Consider the following 20,000-nt stretch of genomic DNA (forward strand, 5'->3'; position numbering starts at 1 on the left):
TGGGAGTCTGCCCCCCCCCCCCCCCTTCCTTCCTGGGATTGGATGGCACAGTAGGGAAGCATTGGATGGCACAGTGGTGAGAGCACTCACCTCCCACCAATGTGGCCCCAGACTTGGCATCACATGTGAGTTGAGGTTGTTGGTTCTCTACTCTTCTTGGATAGGTTTTCCTCCGGGTAGTCCGGTTTTACCCCCTCCCAAAAGACAACCTATTATTTGACATTAATTGCTCGATTTGATTTGATTTCTGTACAGTGTCACCAATTAGCTCCTCAGCATTAAAAGTGAATACAGTTGAAACTTAAATAAAGTTTGTTATTATTAGTATTATCTATCTTTTTACCGAAAAATGGCAGCCAGATGAATGGCACACTGGGGATTCCATCTGTCAAAAAAATAAATAAGTTTTAAAAAAACCTTATCCCTCAATACATTAACCAGTAGCTTGGATTTCTTCTGTTGATAACTTAATTAAAAATCAGAAGTGATGATGCTGTTGGTAATATAACACATTTTGTTGTTAACCCTTTCACGCCTAAACCAGCCTAAACCGGCTGTCTAACACCAGGCAGTGTTACTCGTTGATGGGGAACACCCAGGAGTCAATGGGTTAATCTACAGTTGTACACAACATCACTATTCATTTGGGTTTCTCGTTAAGGTGAACACAGTAACACTTCCATTAACACCAAAATGGTTTTCATTTATATATGCAAGAACCAAAAAACATTTGCATGTGAATTAACCTAGAGAATCAACAGGCAAACAATAGCTACATTTAAAATTCATTTGCTGGAAATATTCATTTTTGCAAAATTGAAATTCAGTATTGCAAGTAGTCAACCAATAATAATGTATCACTTGACAACCATTTTTTCTTAAAAAGGACATTCATTCACATTTTGCGTAAGCAGTCGTTTAAACAATCATGTTCATGAAAGTTATTTTTTTTGTGAAACAATACAAACATTGCAGTAACATTTGACTTTTCAAAAAGAAAATTCAGTTATACTTTCACTGTGATTTTGCTATTTTTGGAATCACCTGCTCGAGCAAAGAGTGTTCAAAAGATGTTGTTTATATTCCTGGCCAGCCATTTCACCTCCACAATCTGAAAAGAGTATAATCATTCAATACAAAGAATATTTGTATATTTCACACATTTTTCAAACTTAAATATCTTTGGAACCAATGCAGATGATATTTCCAAACAGTAAACGGCGTTTTTTAATCTTTCCTGGAATTCTTTATAATAAACCTAAAAATTTACGGGATAAAAATTTGATCATAGTAGCACTTGATTTATAATCCTTATCCTAGAGGTCTTGAAAGTATACGTCTGTTATTTGTCAGATGGGAGGTCCATATAGCGAAAAACTGTGACCGAGGTCACCGTTTTTCACTATACGGACAGACCCTTAGCTGGTAAAAAGGAATTTTTTTTTTCCTCTCTCTCCCTTCCTCTGTGAAATCACTTTTTTAATTGTTGACTCGCACCGTGCTTGATAGTGAATGCAGTATTAAGTGACTTACAAACTGAACATTTCAAAGAGAAATATTTGTATTTGAATTCTATTTCCAAACCTCTTGTCTCATAAAAAGTACCTTCTGTATGTAAATGAGATTCGGTGTCAAAATACATGGAAATTTATATTAAGGTCACCACATAAGGTCACGCAACTAAGGATAGGATTCTGCCCGCCGTGAGCGGGTTGGATGAGAAAATCCCGCCTGTCCCGAAACCAATCAGATTGCAGGATTTGTTGAATTCCACCTGCTCTGGCATTAAGAAAAAAATAAAACCATTAATTTGCGGATGTTATTACAAAGGCAGCACTTTCTCCTCAGTTATTTTAAGACCGTGAGTGCTGGTCCGGCTGGAGTTGAACAACTGATTCCCGCAGAGTAAGAAAATATATATTTCAATTGTAAACTATACCTCCGGTCATTGGAATGGAGTCCTTAGCTGCTACAGCAGACAGTACCTTGGGAAACAGTTCCAGTGATCTGTTGACAGCAATAGAAAATAGAACTAACATCACCATGCTACATGTAAATAAATTAAAATATCCTTTCAGTGAATTACCACATAATTTCCAGACTTCAGCAATGTGCATGTATATCAATAACACATCATAAGATGACAAAAGGCAGTTTACTTTGTTTTAACTTGATATTGTTATTGTCCATTTCAGATCAAAGCAAATTCTCAGAAAATTGCCACTTCCTTTCTGCCAGCACGCATACGGAAAGGTTGGAATCAAATCTTCTCAAGAGCATGATTAAGGGTTTGCATTCGCAAATTGAACACATTTATTATAAAGTTAAAGATCAAGACTTCATGAATGTCCAACCATGACTTAACATCTTTCTACTAAAATAAACAATAATGTTTTCTACATAAAGGGTTAAATATTGACGTTTACATGGTAAGAACTACTTACTTGCTGTTACTCAGAGATCCCCTTTTAATGGCATTTATGAACATATCTGCTAACTCTGAGAGAGTTTTACCTGGGAATGCTTCCAGCTGAATAATTAAGAGAGAGACAAACTTTTGGTTAAATTGAATTCCTGCAATAGGATTTTTTGCATACTATGTAGGCATGCCTACACCAATAATACAGAAAAAACAATTTCCTACCTCCATCATCAAAAAGCCAACAATGTCTGTGGCAACCTGTAGGAAAAAAAGCACATGCAAATGTAGAGAAAGGATTTCAGATTACAATGTAATTACATTAAATTCATCTACACGAGCTTTGTCTTGAAAGTTGATGTACATGTAGACTCTGCAAGTGTGCACCCAAAAAGGTACAATCACACTGAATCAGTCAATGGAACACTTACCAATCTAGGCTGTACTTGAGCATGGTTGGTGCTAACCATTGGGTAAACACCGATAGTATAAAAATCTTGTGAGGTTGTCATATTATGAGACTGGTTTGTGCTAGCCAAGTTGTAAGCAGCTCAGAGTGAACGCATGTACTTGTCTTCCTTCGTCTTACCCGATCACTACAATGGCTTTAAGCATTACAAATCCACAACCCACAATCCAAGTGAATGGTTCTTAAAACCACCAAAGAATTTACATACCTTGGAAGTATTGTCACGAACGTAGGAGGGGCTGACAAAGACATTAGGAACCGAATCAGCAAGGCCAGATACGCCTTTAACATGCTCAATAACATCTGGAAGTCACAGCAGTACAGTATCAAGACCAAGCTGAAACTATACCAGAGCTGCATTCTTTCTACCCTTCTATACGCATCAGAATGCTGGCGAATGACCAAGGATGATGACCTTGACAAGGTATCAGTTTTCCACACAAAGAGCTTACGGCGAATATTGAGAATATTCTGGCCAAACAAGATCTCAAATGAAGAGCTGCTGAGGAGATGCGAACAAGAAGGCGTGGCAAACATACAGATGAAGCGAAGATGGCGGTGGATTGGGCATGTCCTTGGAAGGGATAAAGATGACAATGCTAGAATTGCTCTATACTGGACCCCGGAGGGAAAGAGAAAGCGAGGAAGGCCAAAAATCACCTGGTGTAGGACTGTTATGGAAGAAGTAAGAGCAATAGGGGAGACATGAAATCTTTGTCAGCCCCTCCTACGTTCGTGACAATACTTCCAAGGTATGTAAATTCTTTGGTGGTTTTAAGAACCATTCACTTGGATTGTGGGTTGTGGATTTGTAATGCTTAAAGCCATTGTAGTGATCGGGTAAGACGAAGGAAGACAAGTACATGCGTTCACTCTCAGATGTAATTCACTGTAATCTCTAATGTTAGATGATCATGTTACATTGGTAGTAAATTATTAAATCACGTGTGTCAATGATATGATTGCTACACTCCTCCTTCTTCAGATCAGTTCCTCAAATTCATGTCTCAACCTAGGTCTTGGTTTTCTTAACATGCAAAAAATCAGTCACTTAATCAATAAATAATAATCGATCAACATGCACCTAATCAATGAAACATATTCAGTGCTGGTACCATGATTTCACTGTAATCAAATAATCATAGTCAATGTCGTTAACGAAACAAGTGTTCAGTGTTCATAATCATTGTTGATAGCATCTGGTCAATGTTTGAGGTCAATTCACAATTCATGTGGTGTAGTCCTTCAGGTGTCCATCAAATGTGGATTTGGTCTGATGCTGTGATCTGCGCAGTGGTTGGGTTTGGTTGGTAGGTGTTGTCTCAATTGGCACTAGTTGGGTAACAATGCCTTGGGTGGCTATTCGTGCTGCCACTGGTGTTGTTTCCTGGGTTACGGCTGGTGCTGCCTGGCATTTAGCTGCTGGTGGTACTACTGGTCTTGCAGTAGGTGGTTTCCTTTGCTTGTCTCTTGCTGGGATGTATGTTGTTCTGAGCAGCTTGAATTTGGATGCATCTCGGCATACTGTTTTTCCATCACTGACTCTCCTGGCATAGATTGTGGATCCAATTACCTTTGTAATTATGTAGATATGTAGATGTACGGTTCAAATGGGGTGTCTCCTTTTCGTTTCTTGTCCCGTTTCAGGAGAACCGCCTCTCCGGTTTTGAACTTGTGTTCTTTGGCTCTGTGTCTTCGGTCATGGTAAGACTTCAATTTCTCTTTGTAGTTGCTGTCTCTTTTCCTGACTTTTTCGTCCCTGCTGGCTCTCTCTGTTGGGTAGTGGTCAAGTCTGGTACGGATTACTCAATTCATGAGGAGTTCATAGGGCGCGGTTCCTGTGGCTGGGTGAGGTGTCTCCCGGTATGCTTGTAGCATGTCATAGGTTGCTTCATGGAGATCAATGCCTTCTGCACGAGCTATCAAAGCTTTTTGTTCATCAGCTTGTTGAAGCCTTCTACATGTCCCTGGGCTTTGGGATAACGTGGCGTGATTTTTTTGTGTGTGAACCCCATTTCTGCCGCAAACTCTTTGAAGTCTTTTGAGTTGAGCAGTGGAAGCAGTGGCTTGTGGTCTGTTGCTAACTTGAATTTTGGTGCACCAAGCAGGTACATCTGGAGCCTGGTTGTAGTAAATTCTGCTGCCAGTGCCTCACTCTCTATTTGAGAGTACCTTTTCTCCGTGTCAGTTAAGGTCCGGCTCACATAGTGTACAGGTTGGAATCCTTTGCCAGTCTTCTGAAACAGTCCTCCTCCCAGTCCTTCGGGGCTTCTGTCGCAGATGATGCGTGTTTCTTGCTCTGGATGGTACGGAATTAGGACTGGGGCTGCGGTGATGGCAGCTTTCAGGTCCTTGAAGGCTTTTTCTTGTTCTATCGACCACTCAAACTTTGCGTTGACTTTTGTGAGCTTTCACAGTGGTTCGCACCGACTGGAGAAGTTACTAATATACCTGGATAGGTAGGCTACCATTTGGAGAAAAGAGACTAGTTCCTCTTTGCATGCTGGTGGAGCACAGTTTTGGACAGCTTGAATCTTGGTTGGGCTTGGTTTAAGGCCTTCTTGTGTAAACAGGTGTCCATGGAAGTCGATGGATGCTTTTCCAAATTCGCACTTTTCATGTTGCAGGGTCAGGTTGTGATCCTCCAGTCTCTGTAGCAGTTGTGCAAGAGATTTGTTGTGCTCGTCCCAGTCTCTACTACCAATCATGATGTCGTCACGGTTATTGAGAACCTTGGGGGTGCCTGATATAACCTTGCTGATCTCTGCTTCGAACAGGTCTTGACTGTTGACTCCTCCGAGGGCCAGGCGTTTGTACCGGTAGTTTCCCCATGGAGTGGAGAATGTCATAGTCTTGCATGATTCGGGATCAAGGCAGAATTGATGGTAACCATGGTTAAGGTCTAGTTTGCTAAAGACCTTACAGTCTCTGAATTCGGTTACAAAATCTTCTGTAATTGGGGCTTGAATGTTTCGTGTGCGGAGCATTGATTTATTTAGGAGGCGGAGGTCCAGGCTGACTCTGATATCTTTAGGGTTCTTGGGCTTTGGTTGCACAACCATTGGTGAGCACCAGGTGATGGCTTCGTGGTCAGGGACTTTCTCCATGATGTCGTTTGCGACAAACTCTTCAATTCTGTTCTGGAGAGGTTCAATGAGATGGTATGGGACACGTCTAGGTTTCTGGGCGATTGGTATAGCGTCTTCTTTCATAAGCAGATGGATTTGTATATCTTGGCCGTCTCTTGTTGCCTTACCAACTCCTTGGAAAAGATTCTTGTACTGATCTAGGATTTCCTCCAGCTCAGGATTCTCGTTTTCGATTTTCTTCACGGCTTTGTTGGGCTCTTTTAATCCACCAGTCTCATCAATCTTTAGCATGCCAAGTTCATCTAAGCGTGGTCTTCCGAGTAGAGGTAGAGAGTTAATCTTTCCTTTTACTACCACGATGGTTGCGGTGATTGCTCTCGTTTGGTTTTCAAGTTTCACGGTGCATTCTCCCATGATGGGCAGGTCGTGGTTGAGTGCTTTTAACTTTATTGTCGATTCTTGAAGTGCCATTTCCGGTATTGCTGTTTGCAGTTTTCGGAACTGATATTTATCCATGATGTTTGTGTCTGCGCCGGTGTCTGGCTCAACTATGGTTTCGATGCCGTTTATGAGGATGGTGCAGGTCTTTTGAATGCCTTGGCTCGTTGCTTTGTGGATCTTGAGGTGCTGGATGAAACATTCATCGCTCGATGTGTCGCTCAAATCGGACTTCCGGTCAATTTCCTCGTGACCTGACACTTGGTGGACTTACCCATTACGATTGTTTGGAATTTCTTCTTTTCCATTTCAGTCGCCTGCTGGTTGGTCTCTTGGTCGATAGCGGCTTCATCGAGGATTTCTTGAAGAGTCCAGCCTTGTCGAATGGCTTTAACTCGAATTCTTCTATGACACATTGTTTTAATCAAGTGGTCTCGGATGGCGTTGTTCTCATCGTGATCTCCCGAGCCAAGTATTTGGCGAGTGATTCGTCGTCTGCTTGCTGCAGATTACCAAGTTGGAATCTTGTGTAGTCTTTGTTTTTCTTGGGGAGGAAGTGCTTGTCCAGCTTTCAGATGAATTTCGTGTATTAGTCAGCGGGTGGGTCTGTGCTTTCAACATCTGGTAGGGAGTCTTCGAGATCCGCGATATCCCGCCGTAGATGATTAGACCATCTTTTTTCAACTCTGGGTTGTGAATGCCGAAAAAGCGGAATATCTTTCTTCCATTTATCCCATCTGTTAGCGCTGTTAGTGGGATCACGGTCGATGGCGAAGGGTGTAATATTGAGCTGTCTGTTGGTAACAGTGATGTTTTCCTGTGCCGGTAGTGCTTGGGCTTGTGGAGCGGCGCTAATGCTCAGTGAAGCCAAAGCAGCTTCATCAGGATGTATCATTTTCTATCTGTGTTTTCTTCGCTTCTTTTCCTTAAATCCTATCCTTGTCGCCGATGTAGTGATCGGGTAAGACGAAGGAAGACAAGTACACGCATTCACTCTCAGATGTAATGCACTGTAATCTCTAATGTTTGATGATCATGTTACATTGGTAGTAAATTATTAAATCATGTGTGTCAATGATATGATTGCTACAGACATGACTTCTGATTTCTTTTGGCTGACCGTCAAGCCAATCTGTTGGGCGAAATTACAGAGGTGAGATGACTTCTCCTGCATATGTTGTTGTGTATGAGACAATAATGCTAGGTCGTCAGCAAAATCTAAGTCCTCTAGGAAAGAAATGAGAGTCCATCTTATGCCTCTGTTTTGGTCCTCTGTTGTTTGATGCATCACCCAGTCAATGGCAAGGTTGAAGAGTAGTGATGACATCACGCACCCCTGTCTTACTCCGGTCTTCACTTCACAGCTGTTGTTACTGTTCCCCACACGGCATGTGAAGTTTGCGTAAAAGCTCTTAATTACACAAACCAAATGGCGCGGGATCCCATATGCCCTCAGTATTTTCCATAAGCTGTCCCTATGAAGGCTATCGATAAAATTGATGTAGAGTTGCCTTTGCCATTCAGTGCACTGCTCAATTATATTACGGAGTGCAAATATCTGTTCTACACATCCTCTTCCCTCTCTAAATCCTGCTTGCTCATTGCGAAGTTTCTTGTCTACTACATTCTTGAGTCGTTATATGATAATTTTCCCTAGTATCTTGCTTGGGATTGATAGGAGTGTAATTCCATGCCAGTTACCGCAATCTCTCAGAGAGCCTTTTTTCGGGATCTTAACTATGACTCCATTAGTCGAGTCGTCAGGAACCGTGGTTTTATTCCAGATTGTGTTGAAGAGGGGTTGTAGAAAATTGGCTGCAATTGCAGGATCTGCTTTGAACAGCTCTGCATTGAGGCTGTCCTCACCAGGGGCTTTACCATTCTTTAGGGTTTTGATTGCAGCAATTATTTCTCCTCTAGTAGGTGGACCGGTACTGATATCTAGGTCAGTTTCTGCTTCCTGTATGCTGGCTTCTACTAGTGGTGGTGGTCTGCTCAAAATTTCACTGAAGTGTTCTGTCCATCTGGCATCTTACTCTGCCTCAGTTGTTAGCATTTTGCGGCCAGTAAAGGGGAGCAAGGTAACGGTAGCCTCGCAGCTCCTACAAGGTCTCACCTGATTGGAGACCACCCTTGAGGTTTAACAAAAGAACAAATAACAGAAACAATGGCCCTTTTGTTTTAGGCCTAGGGTCCATTGTTTCTGTTATTTGTTCTTTTGTTAAACCTCAAGGGTGGTCTCCAATCAGGTGAGACCTTGTAGGAGCTGCGAGGTGACCCCAAGGTAAAGTGTACAAAATCAAACGCGTCCTGAGTGGCAAGCGTAAAATGTGCCTGTAGAAGTACTGTACAAAAGTTCAGATTCTTAAAACTTCAAAATACGGTAATATCAAACATTACATGACAACATAATTAAAATGTACACTTCACTGGATGATTATTTCCACTCTTAAAGCAATATTCCAACTGAAAAAGACACTACTGTACCTTGTTACTGAGCTCTTGATCATTTAATATTTCAATTGCATGTTTGAACACAAGTGTGCGTCGCTCTAAACCAATTTTACTGTTAATGGGAGAGCCTATAACAATGAGAATACATGTGAGTGTAACAGATAATGGCCATAACAATATGATGCAAACATGTCATTGTTAGCATACTGCATAGTGCTTTTGTATTAAGCCTTGTTTAGTTTGATGGGGAAATCAGGGACCTGAGAGAGCAAAAAAAAAAACTGACGAGAAGAGATTTTGCAATAGCCTGGGTGTAACATATGAACAATGATTGATATCATGTTATGTTACACCAGGTACTTACCTTTGAATACAGCTTGAAGATAAGGAACTGGGTTACCCCTTCCCTCGACAGCCCTGGCTTCGAGTAGATCTATGACCTGTTCATAGAAATAAACAGTATGTAGGCAAGTCATTAATTAATTAAGCTATTACACTTTTTGTCTTATGATAATTGAGACTATTGCACTTGAAACTTGATGAGAACACTTAAGCCTGGGATCCCGCAATATCATTATTCACACCTCACTGAATCATTATTTGTGTGCCAACCTGAGCCTTACTGGCTTTTGAAATGAAAGATTTCTTTTTTCCTGTTGATGAACTCCTTCCCTATTTTACAACTACCTTGACTCGTTCTTTATAAGATGACACTAAATGCAAACAATAGTGGTGTCTGATAGTGATTGTATGGAGTATCATATATTTGAACTTTGGGTATGTGAGACTGATTATTTCAGTTTGTGTAGGAACTTGAACCCATGACCATGTGATTGCAATTTCCCTCGGAATGTATTTGGAAATTCATCCACCTTAGATTGTAATATTTCTGCTCTTCATGATATCATTGATATTAATTTTATGGTTTACGTCAGTTAATAGCAGAACCCACGAGAGTAACAAACTCAATGAACACTCTCATTGACTTGAATGTGAATCACAAATTTCCCGAGTGTGATTGACTTGGGAGTTAATCACCTTGGTATTTGTGATCACTATTTAGCATGAATGACCAGAAAAGTTATACCCGTTCTGGTGGTAGTTCAGTTATTGAAACAAGACAAATGAAAAACTTCAAGCTAAACAATTTTTTGGTGGATTCAAAGCAGGGGTGACTGGAGTCGCATTTCTACTCTCTCTAATCACAATGAAATGTGGAGCGAGTGGAAATACATGCTTATGACTGTAATTGACAGTGACTGAAGAGTAGGTAGGAAAGTCCCCTTGGATTACTTCAGATTTAGTACGTAAAATGAAAAATCGGGACCTTGAAAAAAGAAAGCAACTCTAACTGATGACCAAATCACTTGGAATCAATATAGAAAGGCAAGACATGAGTCGAAAAAGGCAGTAAAGAATGCGAAAAACAAATACTTTTAGAGATAATTTGGATGCCAGCAAGAATGATCCCAAAAAAACTTGGAATTGATTAATGAATTAACCTTTCCTGAACAAAATCAAAATGAACAATACTACTCTTCATTCTCCACCTGAAGTCGATGTAGCTTTCAACGCTCAGTTTGCTAACATAGGTCCAAATTTAGCATTTGAAATTCCAGCACATGACATCCCACCTGAAAGCTACTGTACCTTACACCTCCCAATACAGCCTTTTCGTTACGAAATATTAAGTGTCAATAAGGGCCAAGTCGCACTAGAGGGCAATTTCGGATTTGTTCAGGATAAATCTGACTTGAAATCGGCCAGTGACAAAAAAATTGTCCGCAAAGCTACAGTTGCACTTGAGAACAAAATATGTGAACAAAACATCACACCATGCTGTGAGCGTCGCGCAATTTCCTGCGAAACCGCCTTTACTCGCTGTTTCCATCCACAAACCGCGACACGAGGGATCTCAAAATGTTTTTAGCTGACTAAGATGTACGGTGCAGAAGTTTGGGATGATCGAGCATTGAGCCGTCTTCGCTGAACTGAAAGGATTCTTGCAACGAGTCAGAACGCGTGGTAGAAGGAGATGGGCTGGGAGTTCCTCGATCATTGAATATGTAAGGGCTAGGCATCGGATATCCAGGCGATGGGTATCCAGGATAGATTGTTGCCACATTTCATACGGAAAATATTGGTCGCCCGCGCCTGGATTCATGTTGTTGCGAAATGAGAACGTTTTCAATTTTACTGCGAAGTCTACAGCCTGCGAGAAGGCTCTCTCTCTTCTCTATTAGCTAGGTAACGCTGATCTTTAAAAGAATGGCACAAGCTCAGAAGTCAACAACTGCAGGCCAATATTGGTGCTATCTACAGTAGCCACAATATATGAAAAAATTATCTATGATCAAGAGCATTTTAATGAGAATTGTCTACTAAGCAACCATCAGTCGGAATTTCGATCCATGTACAAAGTACTGTTACAGCCTCATTAGAAGCCACTAATAGTTGATCAGTAAATATTGACAATGGTTTGCTTAATGGTATCATTTTGATGGACATGGAAAAGGCGTTTAATACCTTAGACCATCATATTCTTTTGCGTAAGCTCTCTATCTATGGGATTAACGGAACTCTTTAAAGTGGTTTGAGTTGTATTTAAGAAATCACAGCCAAAAGTGTAAGGTCAATGGCCATTTATTGCAAGCAAAACTAATCACTTACGGAGTTCCTCAGGGTTCCATCTTGGGTCAGTTACTTTTTCTCATTTACATTAATGACCTCCCAAACCATCTTAAGAAGGCTGCATCTAGAATGAATGCCGATGATGCTAATATTACCTTGGCTCTGACCTGAATGTCCTTGAAAACGAGATGTACAATGAATTACATGTAAGTAACTTAAACCTCTGGCTCATGGAGAATAAGTTAAGTCTGAATATTGCTAAAACTGAATTCACGTTGATTGATTGGTTCTCATCAAAGACTAAGGATGCAAAACAGTCAGCAAATCGATATCCATATTGAGGTAAATAGTATCAGCCAAACTGAGAGTGTTAAATCATTGGGTGTTTTTATTGATGACAAATTGACATGGAAAAAACATGGATGAAATTTTCAAAAAGATATCTTCTGGCATATAGGTGCTCTAAAAAGACTTAGCCCATTCACTCCATTGGACGTAACTAAAATGATTTATCATTCCCTTATAGAGCCACATTTTGGTTATTGTTGCCTGGTTTGGGATGGTATGAACAATCAATTAACTGAAAAACTCCAGAAACTCCAAGGGTCTTATACAAAATCTAGTTATGAAGTCAGTTCTTCTCCTCTTCTGGACGCACTTGATCTCTTGATTTCTAATTCAAAAAAGCACAAGGCTATCACGGTTTTCAAGTCTTTACATAATCTTACTCCAGTGTATCTTCACAATATGTTTTACAAATGCAACACCAGTTATGGATTAAGAAACTCAGTCAATAAACTTATATGGGCTAAGCCTCGAACAGAGTACCTGAAGCATAGCTTCTCATACAGTGGTACTGCTTTATGAAATTCTCTGCCTCAAGATCTTAAAGAATGTAACTCTCTGGGGCATTTCAAAAAGGAGACTAACAACCACCTCTTTTCTTTGGGCTCTCACACTGCAATCATGTAAATCAGTTAATTTTTATAGATAAATTATAGTAGTATATTTTTTGACTAAAACTGATGATTTTCCATGTATAAATAAAGAAATAAATGAGATTTTTTTTTAATTGTGCCGTACTTGCTTTACCATCTGAGCTATCAATCCATCAGGGAGCTGCTCAGTTGCAACTTCGTATATTCAACTATTATGGGATATTAAACAAACTTGCAAATGACCAGCTCCCAGATGGCCTGATAGCTCAGATGATAAAACAAGTGAAGTGCGATCATGGGTTCAACTTTCGTTGAGGCCTAGCTTTTCTTCAAGCTTCTCTGCAACTCCTCAAGTTGCTCCACAAACTGCGATGATCAATACTCCACTTTCATAAATGGCGACCACCTTTACATTCTTTTGTATTTATGTTAATTAGACCTACTGGCCTCATTTTGAAGCAAATATACTTTTGAAATTTGCTCGTTGTAGCAAGGCTAGAAAGGCTCATAAGCTTGGCCGCCATTGTCAAAGAGGTCTATTTCACTTAACTAGTGGTATCGGCGGTTGAAAGTTGCGGGGTATGATGCAAATAACCAAGTTGACGAAGCAAATATTCTGCGATGAACAATCAAAGAAGGTGATCTCTTTAACTCACTTTTTGATTTTTCAAACTTGAGAGAGCTTGAACAAGAGAAGAAGAATTATTTTCTTCACTGAAGCGTATGATCTTCTCGTCCATAGTGCGGAGATAGTAAGAAAAGACAGCGACGAAATTAACATGTCAAAATTAGGAACAGCCCTAGTCTATGCCAGCCATTCCAAGCCATGGAAGTCGCCATTTTGCTTGAAGTTGGCGCCAAACCACGCGCTAAATCCATTGGGAAAGCTTGTGTTTTCTGAGATTACATCATGGTTTGCGATTGGTTTATTATAACGAGACTACCAATTTTCCACCAATCAGTGATCTTTTAAAATTGAAAGTGTCATGAAAGGAAGATGGCGGACCTTTGTGTCGTTCTGTTGTTGTTCCTGTTCATCCCCGGACGTTTTAGCTATAAACCAGTGATCATTTTGCATGGAATACTCGATCGTGCATCAGATATGGAAGATTTAGCTTCGTTTATAACTCAAGCACACCCAGGGACCAATATCACACTGATAAAATTGTATGAGGAACTTGAGAGTTTCACTCCTTTGTGGAAGCAAGTTCCTGCCATCACTGAGCGAATTCGACCGGTTATGCAAAGCGCTAAAGATGGAGTTCATATTATTGGATTCTCCCAAGGTATTGCACCCTTATCATTACAGTATCGCCTTTGTTTCTTAAAAGATCTCAGGTATTTTTTTTATTTAATCGCTTTCAAGCTATGTAGTTACGCGCACGGGTACAAGAATGGTAAGGCACGTGCGTGTCCACCTAGCCCTAGCCACATTATCTTTTTTTTTCAGCATATCATTAACTGAACACTGGGCATAACCAAATAAAATTGAGTGCGCAAATTTTAGAATCATACGATCCAGGATCATGAAGTCAGGAGTTCAGACAAAAAGAGGTGGGTCTGAAACACAGGTCACATTCCACAGATCAAGACTAAAAGTCCCTGCTCCAATGATGAACAACTAAGCCAAAAGTTACCCCCAGACCTGAAACAACATTTTTCTAGAGTGATTAGGGCTATGAGACACTTTTGGTGCTGTTTACTTTATTTATCTGTGGCATAGTCAGGGATTGTAGCTAAGAATAGTTTCATCCGGTTGAAGGTTGTTTTGAGGCGGTAAGCTCATTTTTCATATGACCCGTACGGCCCCACACGCACGCAATAGTTTTGCAATGAAACCGCGCGAGATGCGAACTAAAACAACTTTGTTGCAATTGCTATATAAATCCCGACTTTTCTGTCAAAATGAGCGACGTCAGTGAACATTCCGAATTTTGTTACCCGGAAAAAAAAGGGAAAAGTGCGGTGGTCATATGAGATAATGCTTATTGACTGAGTTAGGCCGGGCCGGACGGTAAAATATTTGGCCCCCGGTCATGGCGCACAGACCTCGCTGCGCTCGGTCCGAGGGCCAAATATTTTACCGTCCGCAGGGCTCGAAATTGCGACCAATACGGTCGCATTTGCGACTAACTTTTTCCCTTTGCGACTAAAATATCTGGAGAAGTCGCAAATTTGCGACTTGTTGTCACCTTCGTTCTTTCGAAACAAAAGGGTTAGCAGTTGCCTCTTTGCTGCTACTTTTGCTAAAATAAACAAATAAATAAATAAATAAATGACAAAATTATTTTGTTTCTCGCTATGAATTTTCTCTGAAGGTAGCGTAATTGTATAGTAATTTAGCTGCAATGTTACGTGCATAGCTCCATTCCTTCGATCATTCGCCATTTTCAGCAGTTTCTTTACACACAAGTACTGCGGGCTCATATTTTTCTGCTAAACCGCTGACAACACAATGCAGCGCGGCGATTTTGCAACTAAAATTTGCGAAATTGCGACTAAATTTTTGAATCTTATCGCAAAATGCGACTGGATTTTTTCGTTAATTTCAAGCCCTGGTCCGGCCCTCCCACTCAGTCAATAAGTACATAGTTCTGAGCATCAAAGGGATCTGGTAACAAGATTGTTCCCAGTGCATTCCTTAAGATGGGGAATACGGGGAAAGAGAAGACATGCACAGCAGTCCTTAAAATAATGCTTTTTCAATTCATTTGCAATTTTATTTCCAGTATCAATAAATTCTAGTGATAATTCCATATACTAACAGATATTCAATTTTTTGCCAACATATCAAAATAATGTAGAATGTAGAGAATAATTTGGGATCTTCTCAGTCACTTCGATTGACGAACAAAATTCAGCCGGTACCGTATTTACCCGTGTATAATACGCGCCCCTGTATGATACGCACCCCAATTTTGGACTGCATTTTGAAAAAAAAAAAAGTTAGAGCAAAAAGCAAAACTAGTGTGAAAAAAATCCATTTCCTGGATAAGAAAATTTGCTCCACTACATACAACAGTAAAGTAAATAAGCCTATGTAAAATGTTTAAAAACTGAAACCTTTAACTCGTAGTTACAATCGAACAGCACGTCTTCTCTCGCACAAGATTCGTCATCGACAAGTTCATCTTGTTGTCCGTCCACAAGATCGTCTTGTGTGTTATCAAGGTTTTTTTACTACTCCATATTTGACAAAATACGACTCAATCATCTCTTCAGGCAGAACTGAGGTCAATCCGCCAAGAATTACTGCTTAATTGGTGTTTTCTCTGTAAATGCTGCTTTCATGCTTTCAGTCACACGAGCTTCGAAAGCATAAACAACCAGGCTTCTTTGTCTCCCCAGTCCCAACACATGGAGCACGCCAAACTCTTCATTCCTTCGGCATCCATTCGGCCTTTCTCTTGGGCGTCGCTGATAACCCTGTGCTTGTTTTCAACTTTAGGCACGGTTTTCCTCTTGAAAATCACCATTGGTGTTAATTTTGATCCATCACCAGCACGCGCCAACAAAACAGTTGCGTGACATTAATTTTCTTCTCTGCGGTGTAATCTTGATCATTCGGTTCCGCAGCATATCGAAGATCAGTGGCGTTTTGTCCATATTTCCAGTAACATGTAGTAGGTAGTTGTGTTCTTTGCAAAGTTTTATAATATAACAGTGTGAAATCAGATAATCTTCAGCGAAATTAACGAGCGTTATTTACCAGACCGGCATCGTAAACTCCGTGGAGTTTCATGGCCATTTTGATGTTTCAGTTTATCGCTCAAAAATGAAGGCTATGTTGTTCAGTTGTTCATTTAAACAGAAAGGTTAATTTATTAGTGGATCTTGGTCAAGCCTTTTACTTTTCAATCAAAAACCAATGCGTCTTTGTTTTTATGCTAATGAGGGACGCGTGTCTAAAACAATGGATTCCGTGTTTAATACGCATCTCAATTTTCGGAGCTGTTTTAGCGGAAAAAAGTGTGTATTATACACAGGTAAATATGGTAATAACCCCTTCCTCAAACGGCGATTTTCGCCAGCAGCCAGCACTTATAGTGACATCCCTGCATAGTGACATGTACACTGACCTGTGGAATGTGACCTGTGTTTCAGTGTATTTTAATAGACATTGGAATAAACTTGTTGTTTAAACCTATTTAGGTGGATTGACAACACGAGCTATTTTAGAGACGATGGATGATCACAATGTTGACAGCTTTATCTCACTGTCAAGTCCACAGATGGGGCAATATGGAGGTACTGAGAGTTTAGGAAGAAAGACTTATGGATCAGCCACTAGGGCTGTTCTTAGACACTTTTTTGCTTTGATCCACGTAACCACCAAATTGTGTTATGGGATACAGCCTATTAATATGCTCCAATCAGTAGTTTGTACCAGGATGAAGGGGGTGGGGGAGGACAATACACAGGAGTATGACTTCATAATCCCTAGCTGGGTACAGGGTTGTCATTAGAAGCCGGTAGGTGGCGGAAACCCGCATCACTGAAGAGTGATGTTGATGATAACATCTTTTTCTGAAATCTTGCTATATGCCTTTGAACTTGCTGATAGAATTGTAATTAATACCTACAGGTAGAGAATGGTCATTAAAGACAGAAATTAAGTATTTTTGAACTGATTTTAACATCAATGTCTGGCTAAAAAATGTTACTCAAATATGCCCCAGAATACTGGAAAACACGTCTCAGAGCATTCTTGTCCCCAGAGGCCGCGATTCTTTTGGTCAGCACCAAGAATAACAACCTCTGGCCAGTTCTGAAATATGCACAGTCTCTGTGGGGGTCTATTTTAATAACCGTTGACAGATACTAATTTTTTCAAATTTCTGAGATTGCGCAGACAAGCCTAAAGTTCGTGATTCACGGAATTCCTGGTTTGGGGAAAGATTCAGAAGCCACATGTGTTTGGATAACCTTTCCGCATCCTTTCATTATTGTAATGAAGAATGAAAGATAAAACAACAATGACGCACACTAAACAGATAATATTGAACGCAGTCTAAAGTTTGAACAGATAGAGTGCACGTATTCTCAAGTCAGGGAAATGTACCAACATGGCGGTGCCATTTGTGACTTCTCACGTGAAAACGTTCCTTAAGATATCTGTACGTGCAGCTGAACGCACGGCATGCGAACAGATGAGACATGGATTGAGAACACGGTAAACATGGATACTTTGAACGACTGAATGGCATTAATTATCTCTCAAACTCTCTTCAGGGGGCCTTACGTTGATTTTCATTGGTGGGTGCATTCACACCCGCATTGACAAGGTGTGAAAACATGTAAAATCTTTTCTGCCCAAAAACTCGGGGTTTATTTTTCTTCAAATGAATTTATAGGGTATGCAGATTTGTTGGATTTTTACGAAATTTGACCAAAATGATCGTCGGATATTGGTGCATGAAAGCCTGTCAGGCACACAGATGATAATTTTTTTAAACGGATCACTGAAGTCTTGATACATTACACATGGCTCTGAAATTTTTTTGAACAGATAACTTGACCCGTATGCACGGCATGCAATTTTTTGGAACGGATCATACATGGCTTACGCACAGCTATCTGTCTGAAAACAGCATATCGTAAGGAACGTTTTCACCTGAGAGGTCACATTTGTCACCAGGATATTTCCTGAAGTTGCCGAGTTACCCTGGAGTGTTGTGATTGTATAATTGTTTAGTTGACATTATCATATCAGGTCTGTGATCCCCAGGATTAGTGTTAGCTTATCATTAGAGATCTTAGAGATCAGAGGGTGGGCAGCAGAGGTTCTAAAGTAGAGAGATTGACATTTGAAAACCTGAGCATTTGATGATAAAGGCATTAAGGACGGTGCCTACTAATTCAAAGATATTTTTGCCCCAGACCATTTTATGATTGTGCAGGAACTGTAAATTTTAACAAGTGTTATTCAAATCCAAAAAGAAAATTGGGGGTAACCATGCATTTTTCAAAGTAATAATTATTGATGAGTAATATTTTGTAAAAAGCTTTATAATACAAAGCAATGTAAGGTGTTCTTTCTCAAGTTGAAGATTAATTATCTCTCAAAAATGCATGGTTACCTCCAAGTTTCTTTTTGGATACCTAGAGTACTTTTAAACCGTGCAAAAATACCACTGTGTCAGTAAGCATCACTGACAGGAAATCCGAGTATCTCAAGATGCGCAATAACAATAGTAGGCACCATCCTTAATGGTAGCCCTTATTATTTACAATGTACATGTACATACAGCTGTACAATTTATTTTATAATTGTTATCAAAAAACAAAACACAGGGCTGAGAACTGGTGCTTTTTAGGCAAACACAAGTGTAGCTTAGACTAATGTTGATGTAAACTTAAGGTTTGTGTGTTTTCTGTCTGCTTTTTAGACACCAGTTATCTGAAACCCTACCTGCCTTCTGTTGCTTACAAGGACATTTACTTGTAAGTAATTAGTATTAATTTTCTTCAACTAGTGTGATTATGATCAGGTGCAGATCAACTGGTGCAGGAGTGACACAAATAATTAGCAACTATTCACTGAAGTGGAGATGGTTTGTGGTGGATGTTTACCAAGCTGCGAAGCGGCGAGGTAAATATCGACCACTAGCCACCAACACTGAGGCGAATGGTTCTTTTATGTACTAAAACAGAGAGATAATAATTTATAGCACAAAAGAAGTAAAAGTCTGCTTACAAGCCAGTGGCCCAACAAGCCAGAGTCTATCCCCAGTTTCCATAGCATGAATAGACTAGGAGTATTTCTATTCCCCCCTGAGTGGGATGCCAGTCCATCGCAGGGTTACCCCCAGCATTAGATTTGCCAGTACCCATTATTGTATACACCTGGGTGGAGAGAGGCACTGTGAGAATAAAGTGTCTTGCCCAAGAACACAACACAAAGTCCCTGGCCAGGACCCGAGTCGAGCGCACTAACCATGAGGCCACCGCTCCTCCCTAGCACAAAAAGGTGAATTTAATTCATTTATTTTTGCAATGATTATGTACAATATTTTCGGGTGCAAATTCCACACAAATTGCTCGGAGGTGAATAGCAAAGGATATCCAGAGTTTGAGTAGCCAATCAGTGCACACATTCAACACTATCCACTGTTTTCATATATAGTAACAAAAATTATTATTGTTGTGAGCACTCTTCTTTGGAACCCGAGCCGGAGGTGGGGGAAGTAATAAGTGTAGAGCATATGGTTCTCCTAGATTGTGATCCATGAGAACCGGTGTTTGTTTGCAGATATTATTGAAACCTGCAAAATGCTTTTTACAAGAAGACACAAAAGATCCAAAACTGGAAGTGGAAGGTCCCAGATTTAATGAGCCAGTTTTAATGAGTCCTTTTTTGACATTCGGCATCATTCTTTTAAACTCAAGACTTGCCATGCATTTCTTTCCTTAACCTTTCCCCACCTCAGAGTGAGATTTTACTGTGGCTAATGCCAGATCATTTTGTTTGCTGAGTGGGGGCACTTTAGGTGTGAATTGGGTAAAATCTGCAGTATTGTGTAATTTATGATATCGTTAATTGATTTGTTAGAGCATTGCTT

General features: G+C 40.2%; 2 protein-coding genes across 3 annotated transcripts in view; one reads left to right on the forward strand and one right to left on the reverse strand.

Moving 5' to 3' along the window:
- Positions 1-13,307, reverse strand: part of LOC138006261 (Fanconi anemia group I protein-like) — a 55,154-nt gene extending 41,847 nt beyond the window's left edge. Inside the window, exons 1-8 of the mRNA XM_068852486.1 lie at positions 13,095-13,307; positions 9,234-9,309; positions 8,903-8,997; positions 2,645-2,680; positions 2,445-2,530; positions 1,940-2,007; positions 1,045-1,111; positions 344-385 (exon numbers count right to left, since the gene is read on the reverse strand). Coding sequence (XP_068708587.1) covers positions 344-385; positions 1,045-1,111; positions 1,940-2,007; positions 2,445-2,530; positions 2,645-2,680; positions 8,903-8,997; positions 9,234-9,309; positions 13,095-13,178 — 554 coding nt within the window. The 5' untranslated portion in view covers positions 13,179-13,307. The remainder of the gene's footprint in view (positions 1-343; positions 386-1,044; positions 1,112-1,939; positions 2,008-2,444; positions 2,531-2,644; positions 2,681-8,902; positions 8,998-9,233; positions 9,310-13,094) is intronic.
- Positions 13,308-13,410: 103 nt separating this feature from the next.
- Positions 13,411-20,000, forward strand: part of LOC138006265 (lysosomal thioesterase PPT2-A-like) — a 35,738-nt gene continuing 29,148 nt past the window's right edge. For both annotated transcript variants that reach the window (XM_068852492.1, XM_068852493.1), the window contains exons 1-3: positions 13,411-13,724; positions 16,591-16,686; positions 18,828-18,882. In XM_068852492.1, coding sequence (XP_068708593.1) covers positions 13,436-13,724; positions 16,591-16,686; positions 18,828-18,882 — 440 coding nt within the window. In that variant the 5' untranslated portion in view covers positions 13,411-13,435. The remainder of the gene's footprint in view (positions 13,725-16,590; positions 16,687-18,827; positions 18,883-20,000) is intronic.

Source organism: Montipora foliosa, chromosome 6, assembly GCF_036669935.1.
Source record: "Montipora foliosa isolate CH-2021 chromosome 6, ASM3666993v2, whole genome shotgun sequence".
In the NCBI taxonomy this organism is placed as follows: Eukaryota; Metazoa; Cnidaria; class Anthozoa; order Scleractinia; family Acroporidae; genus Montipora; species Montipora foliosa.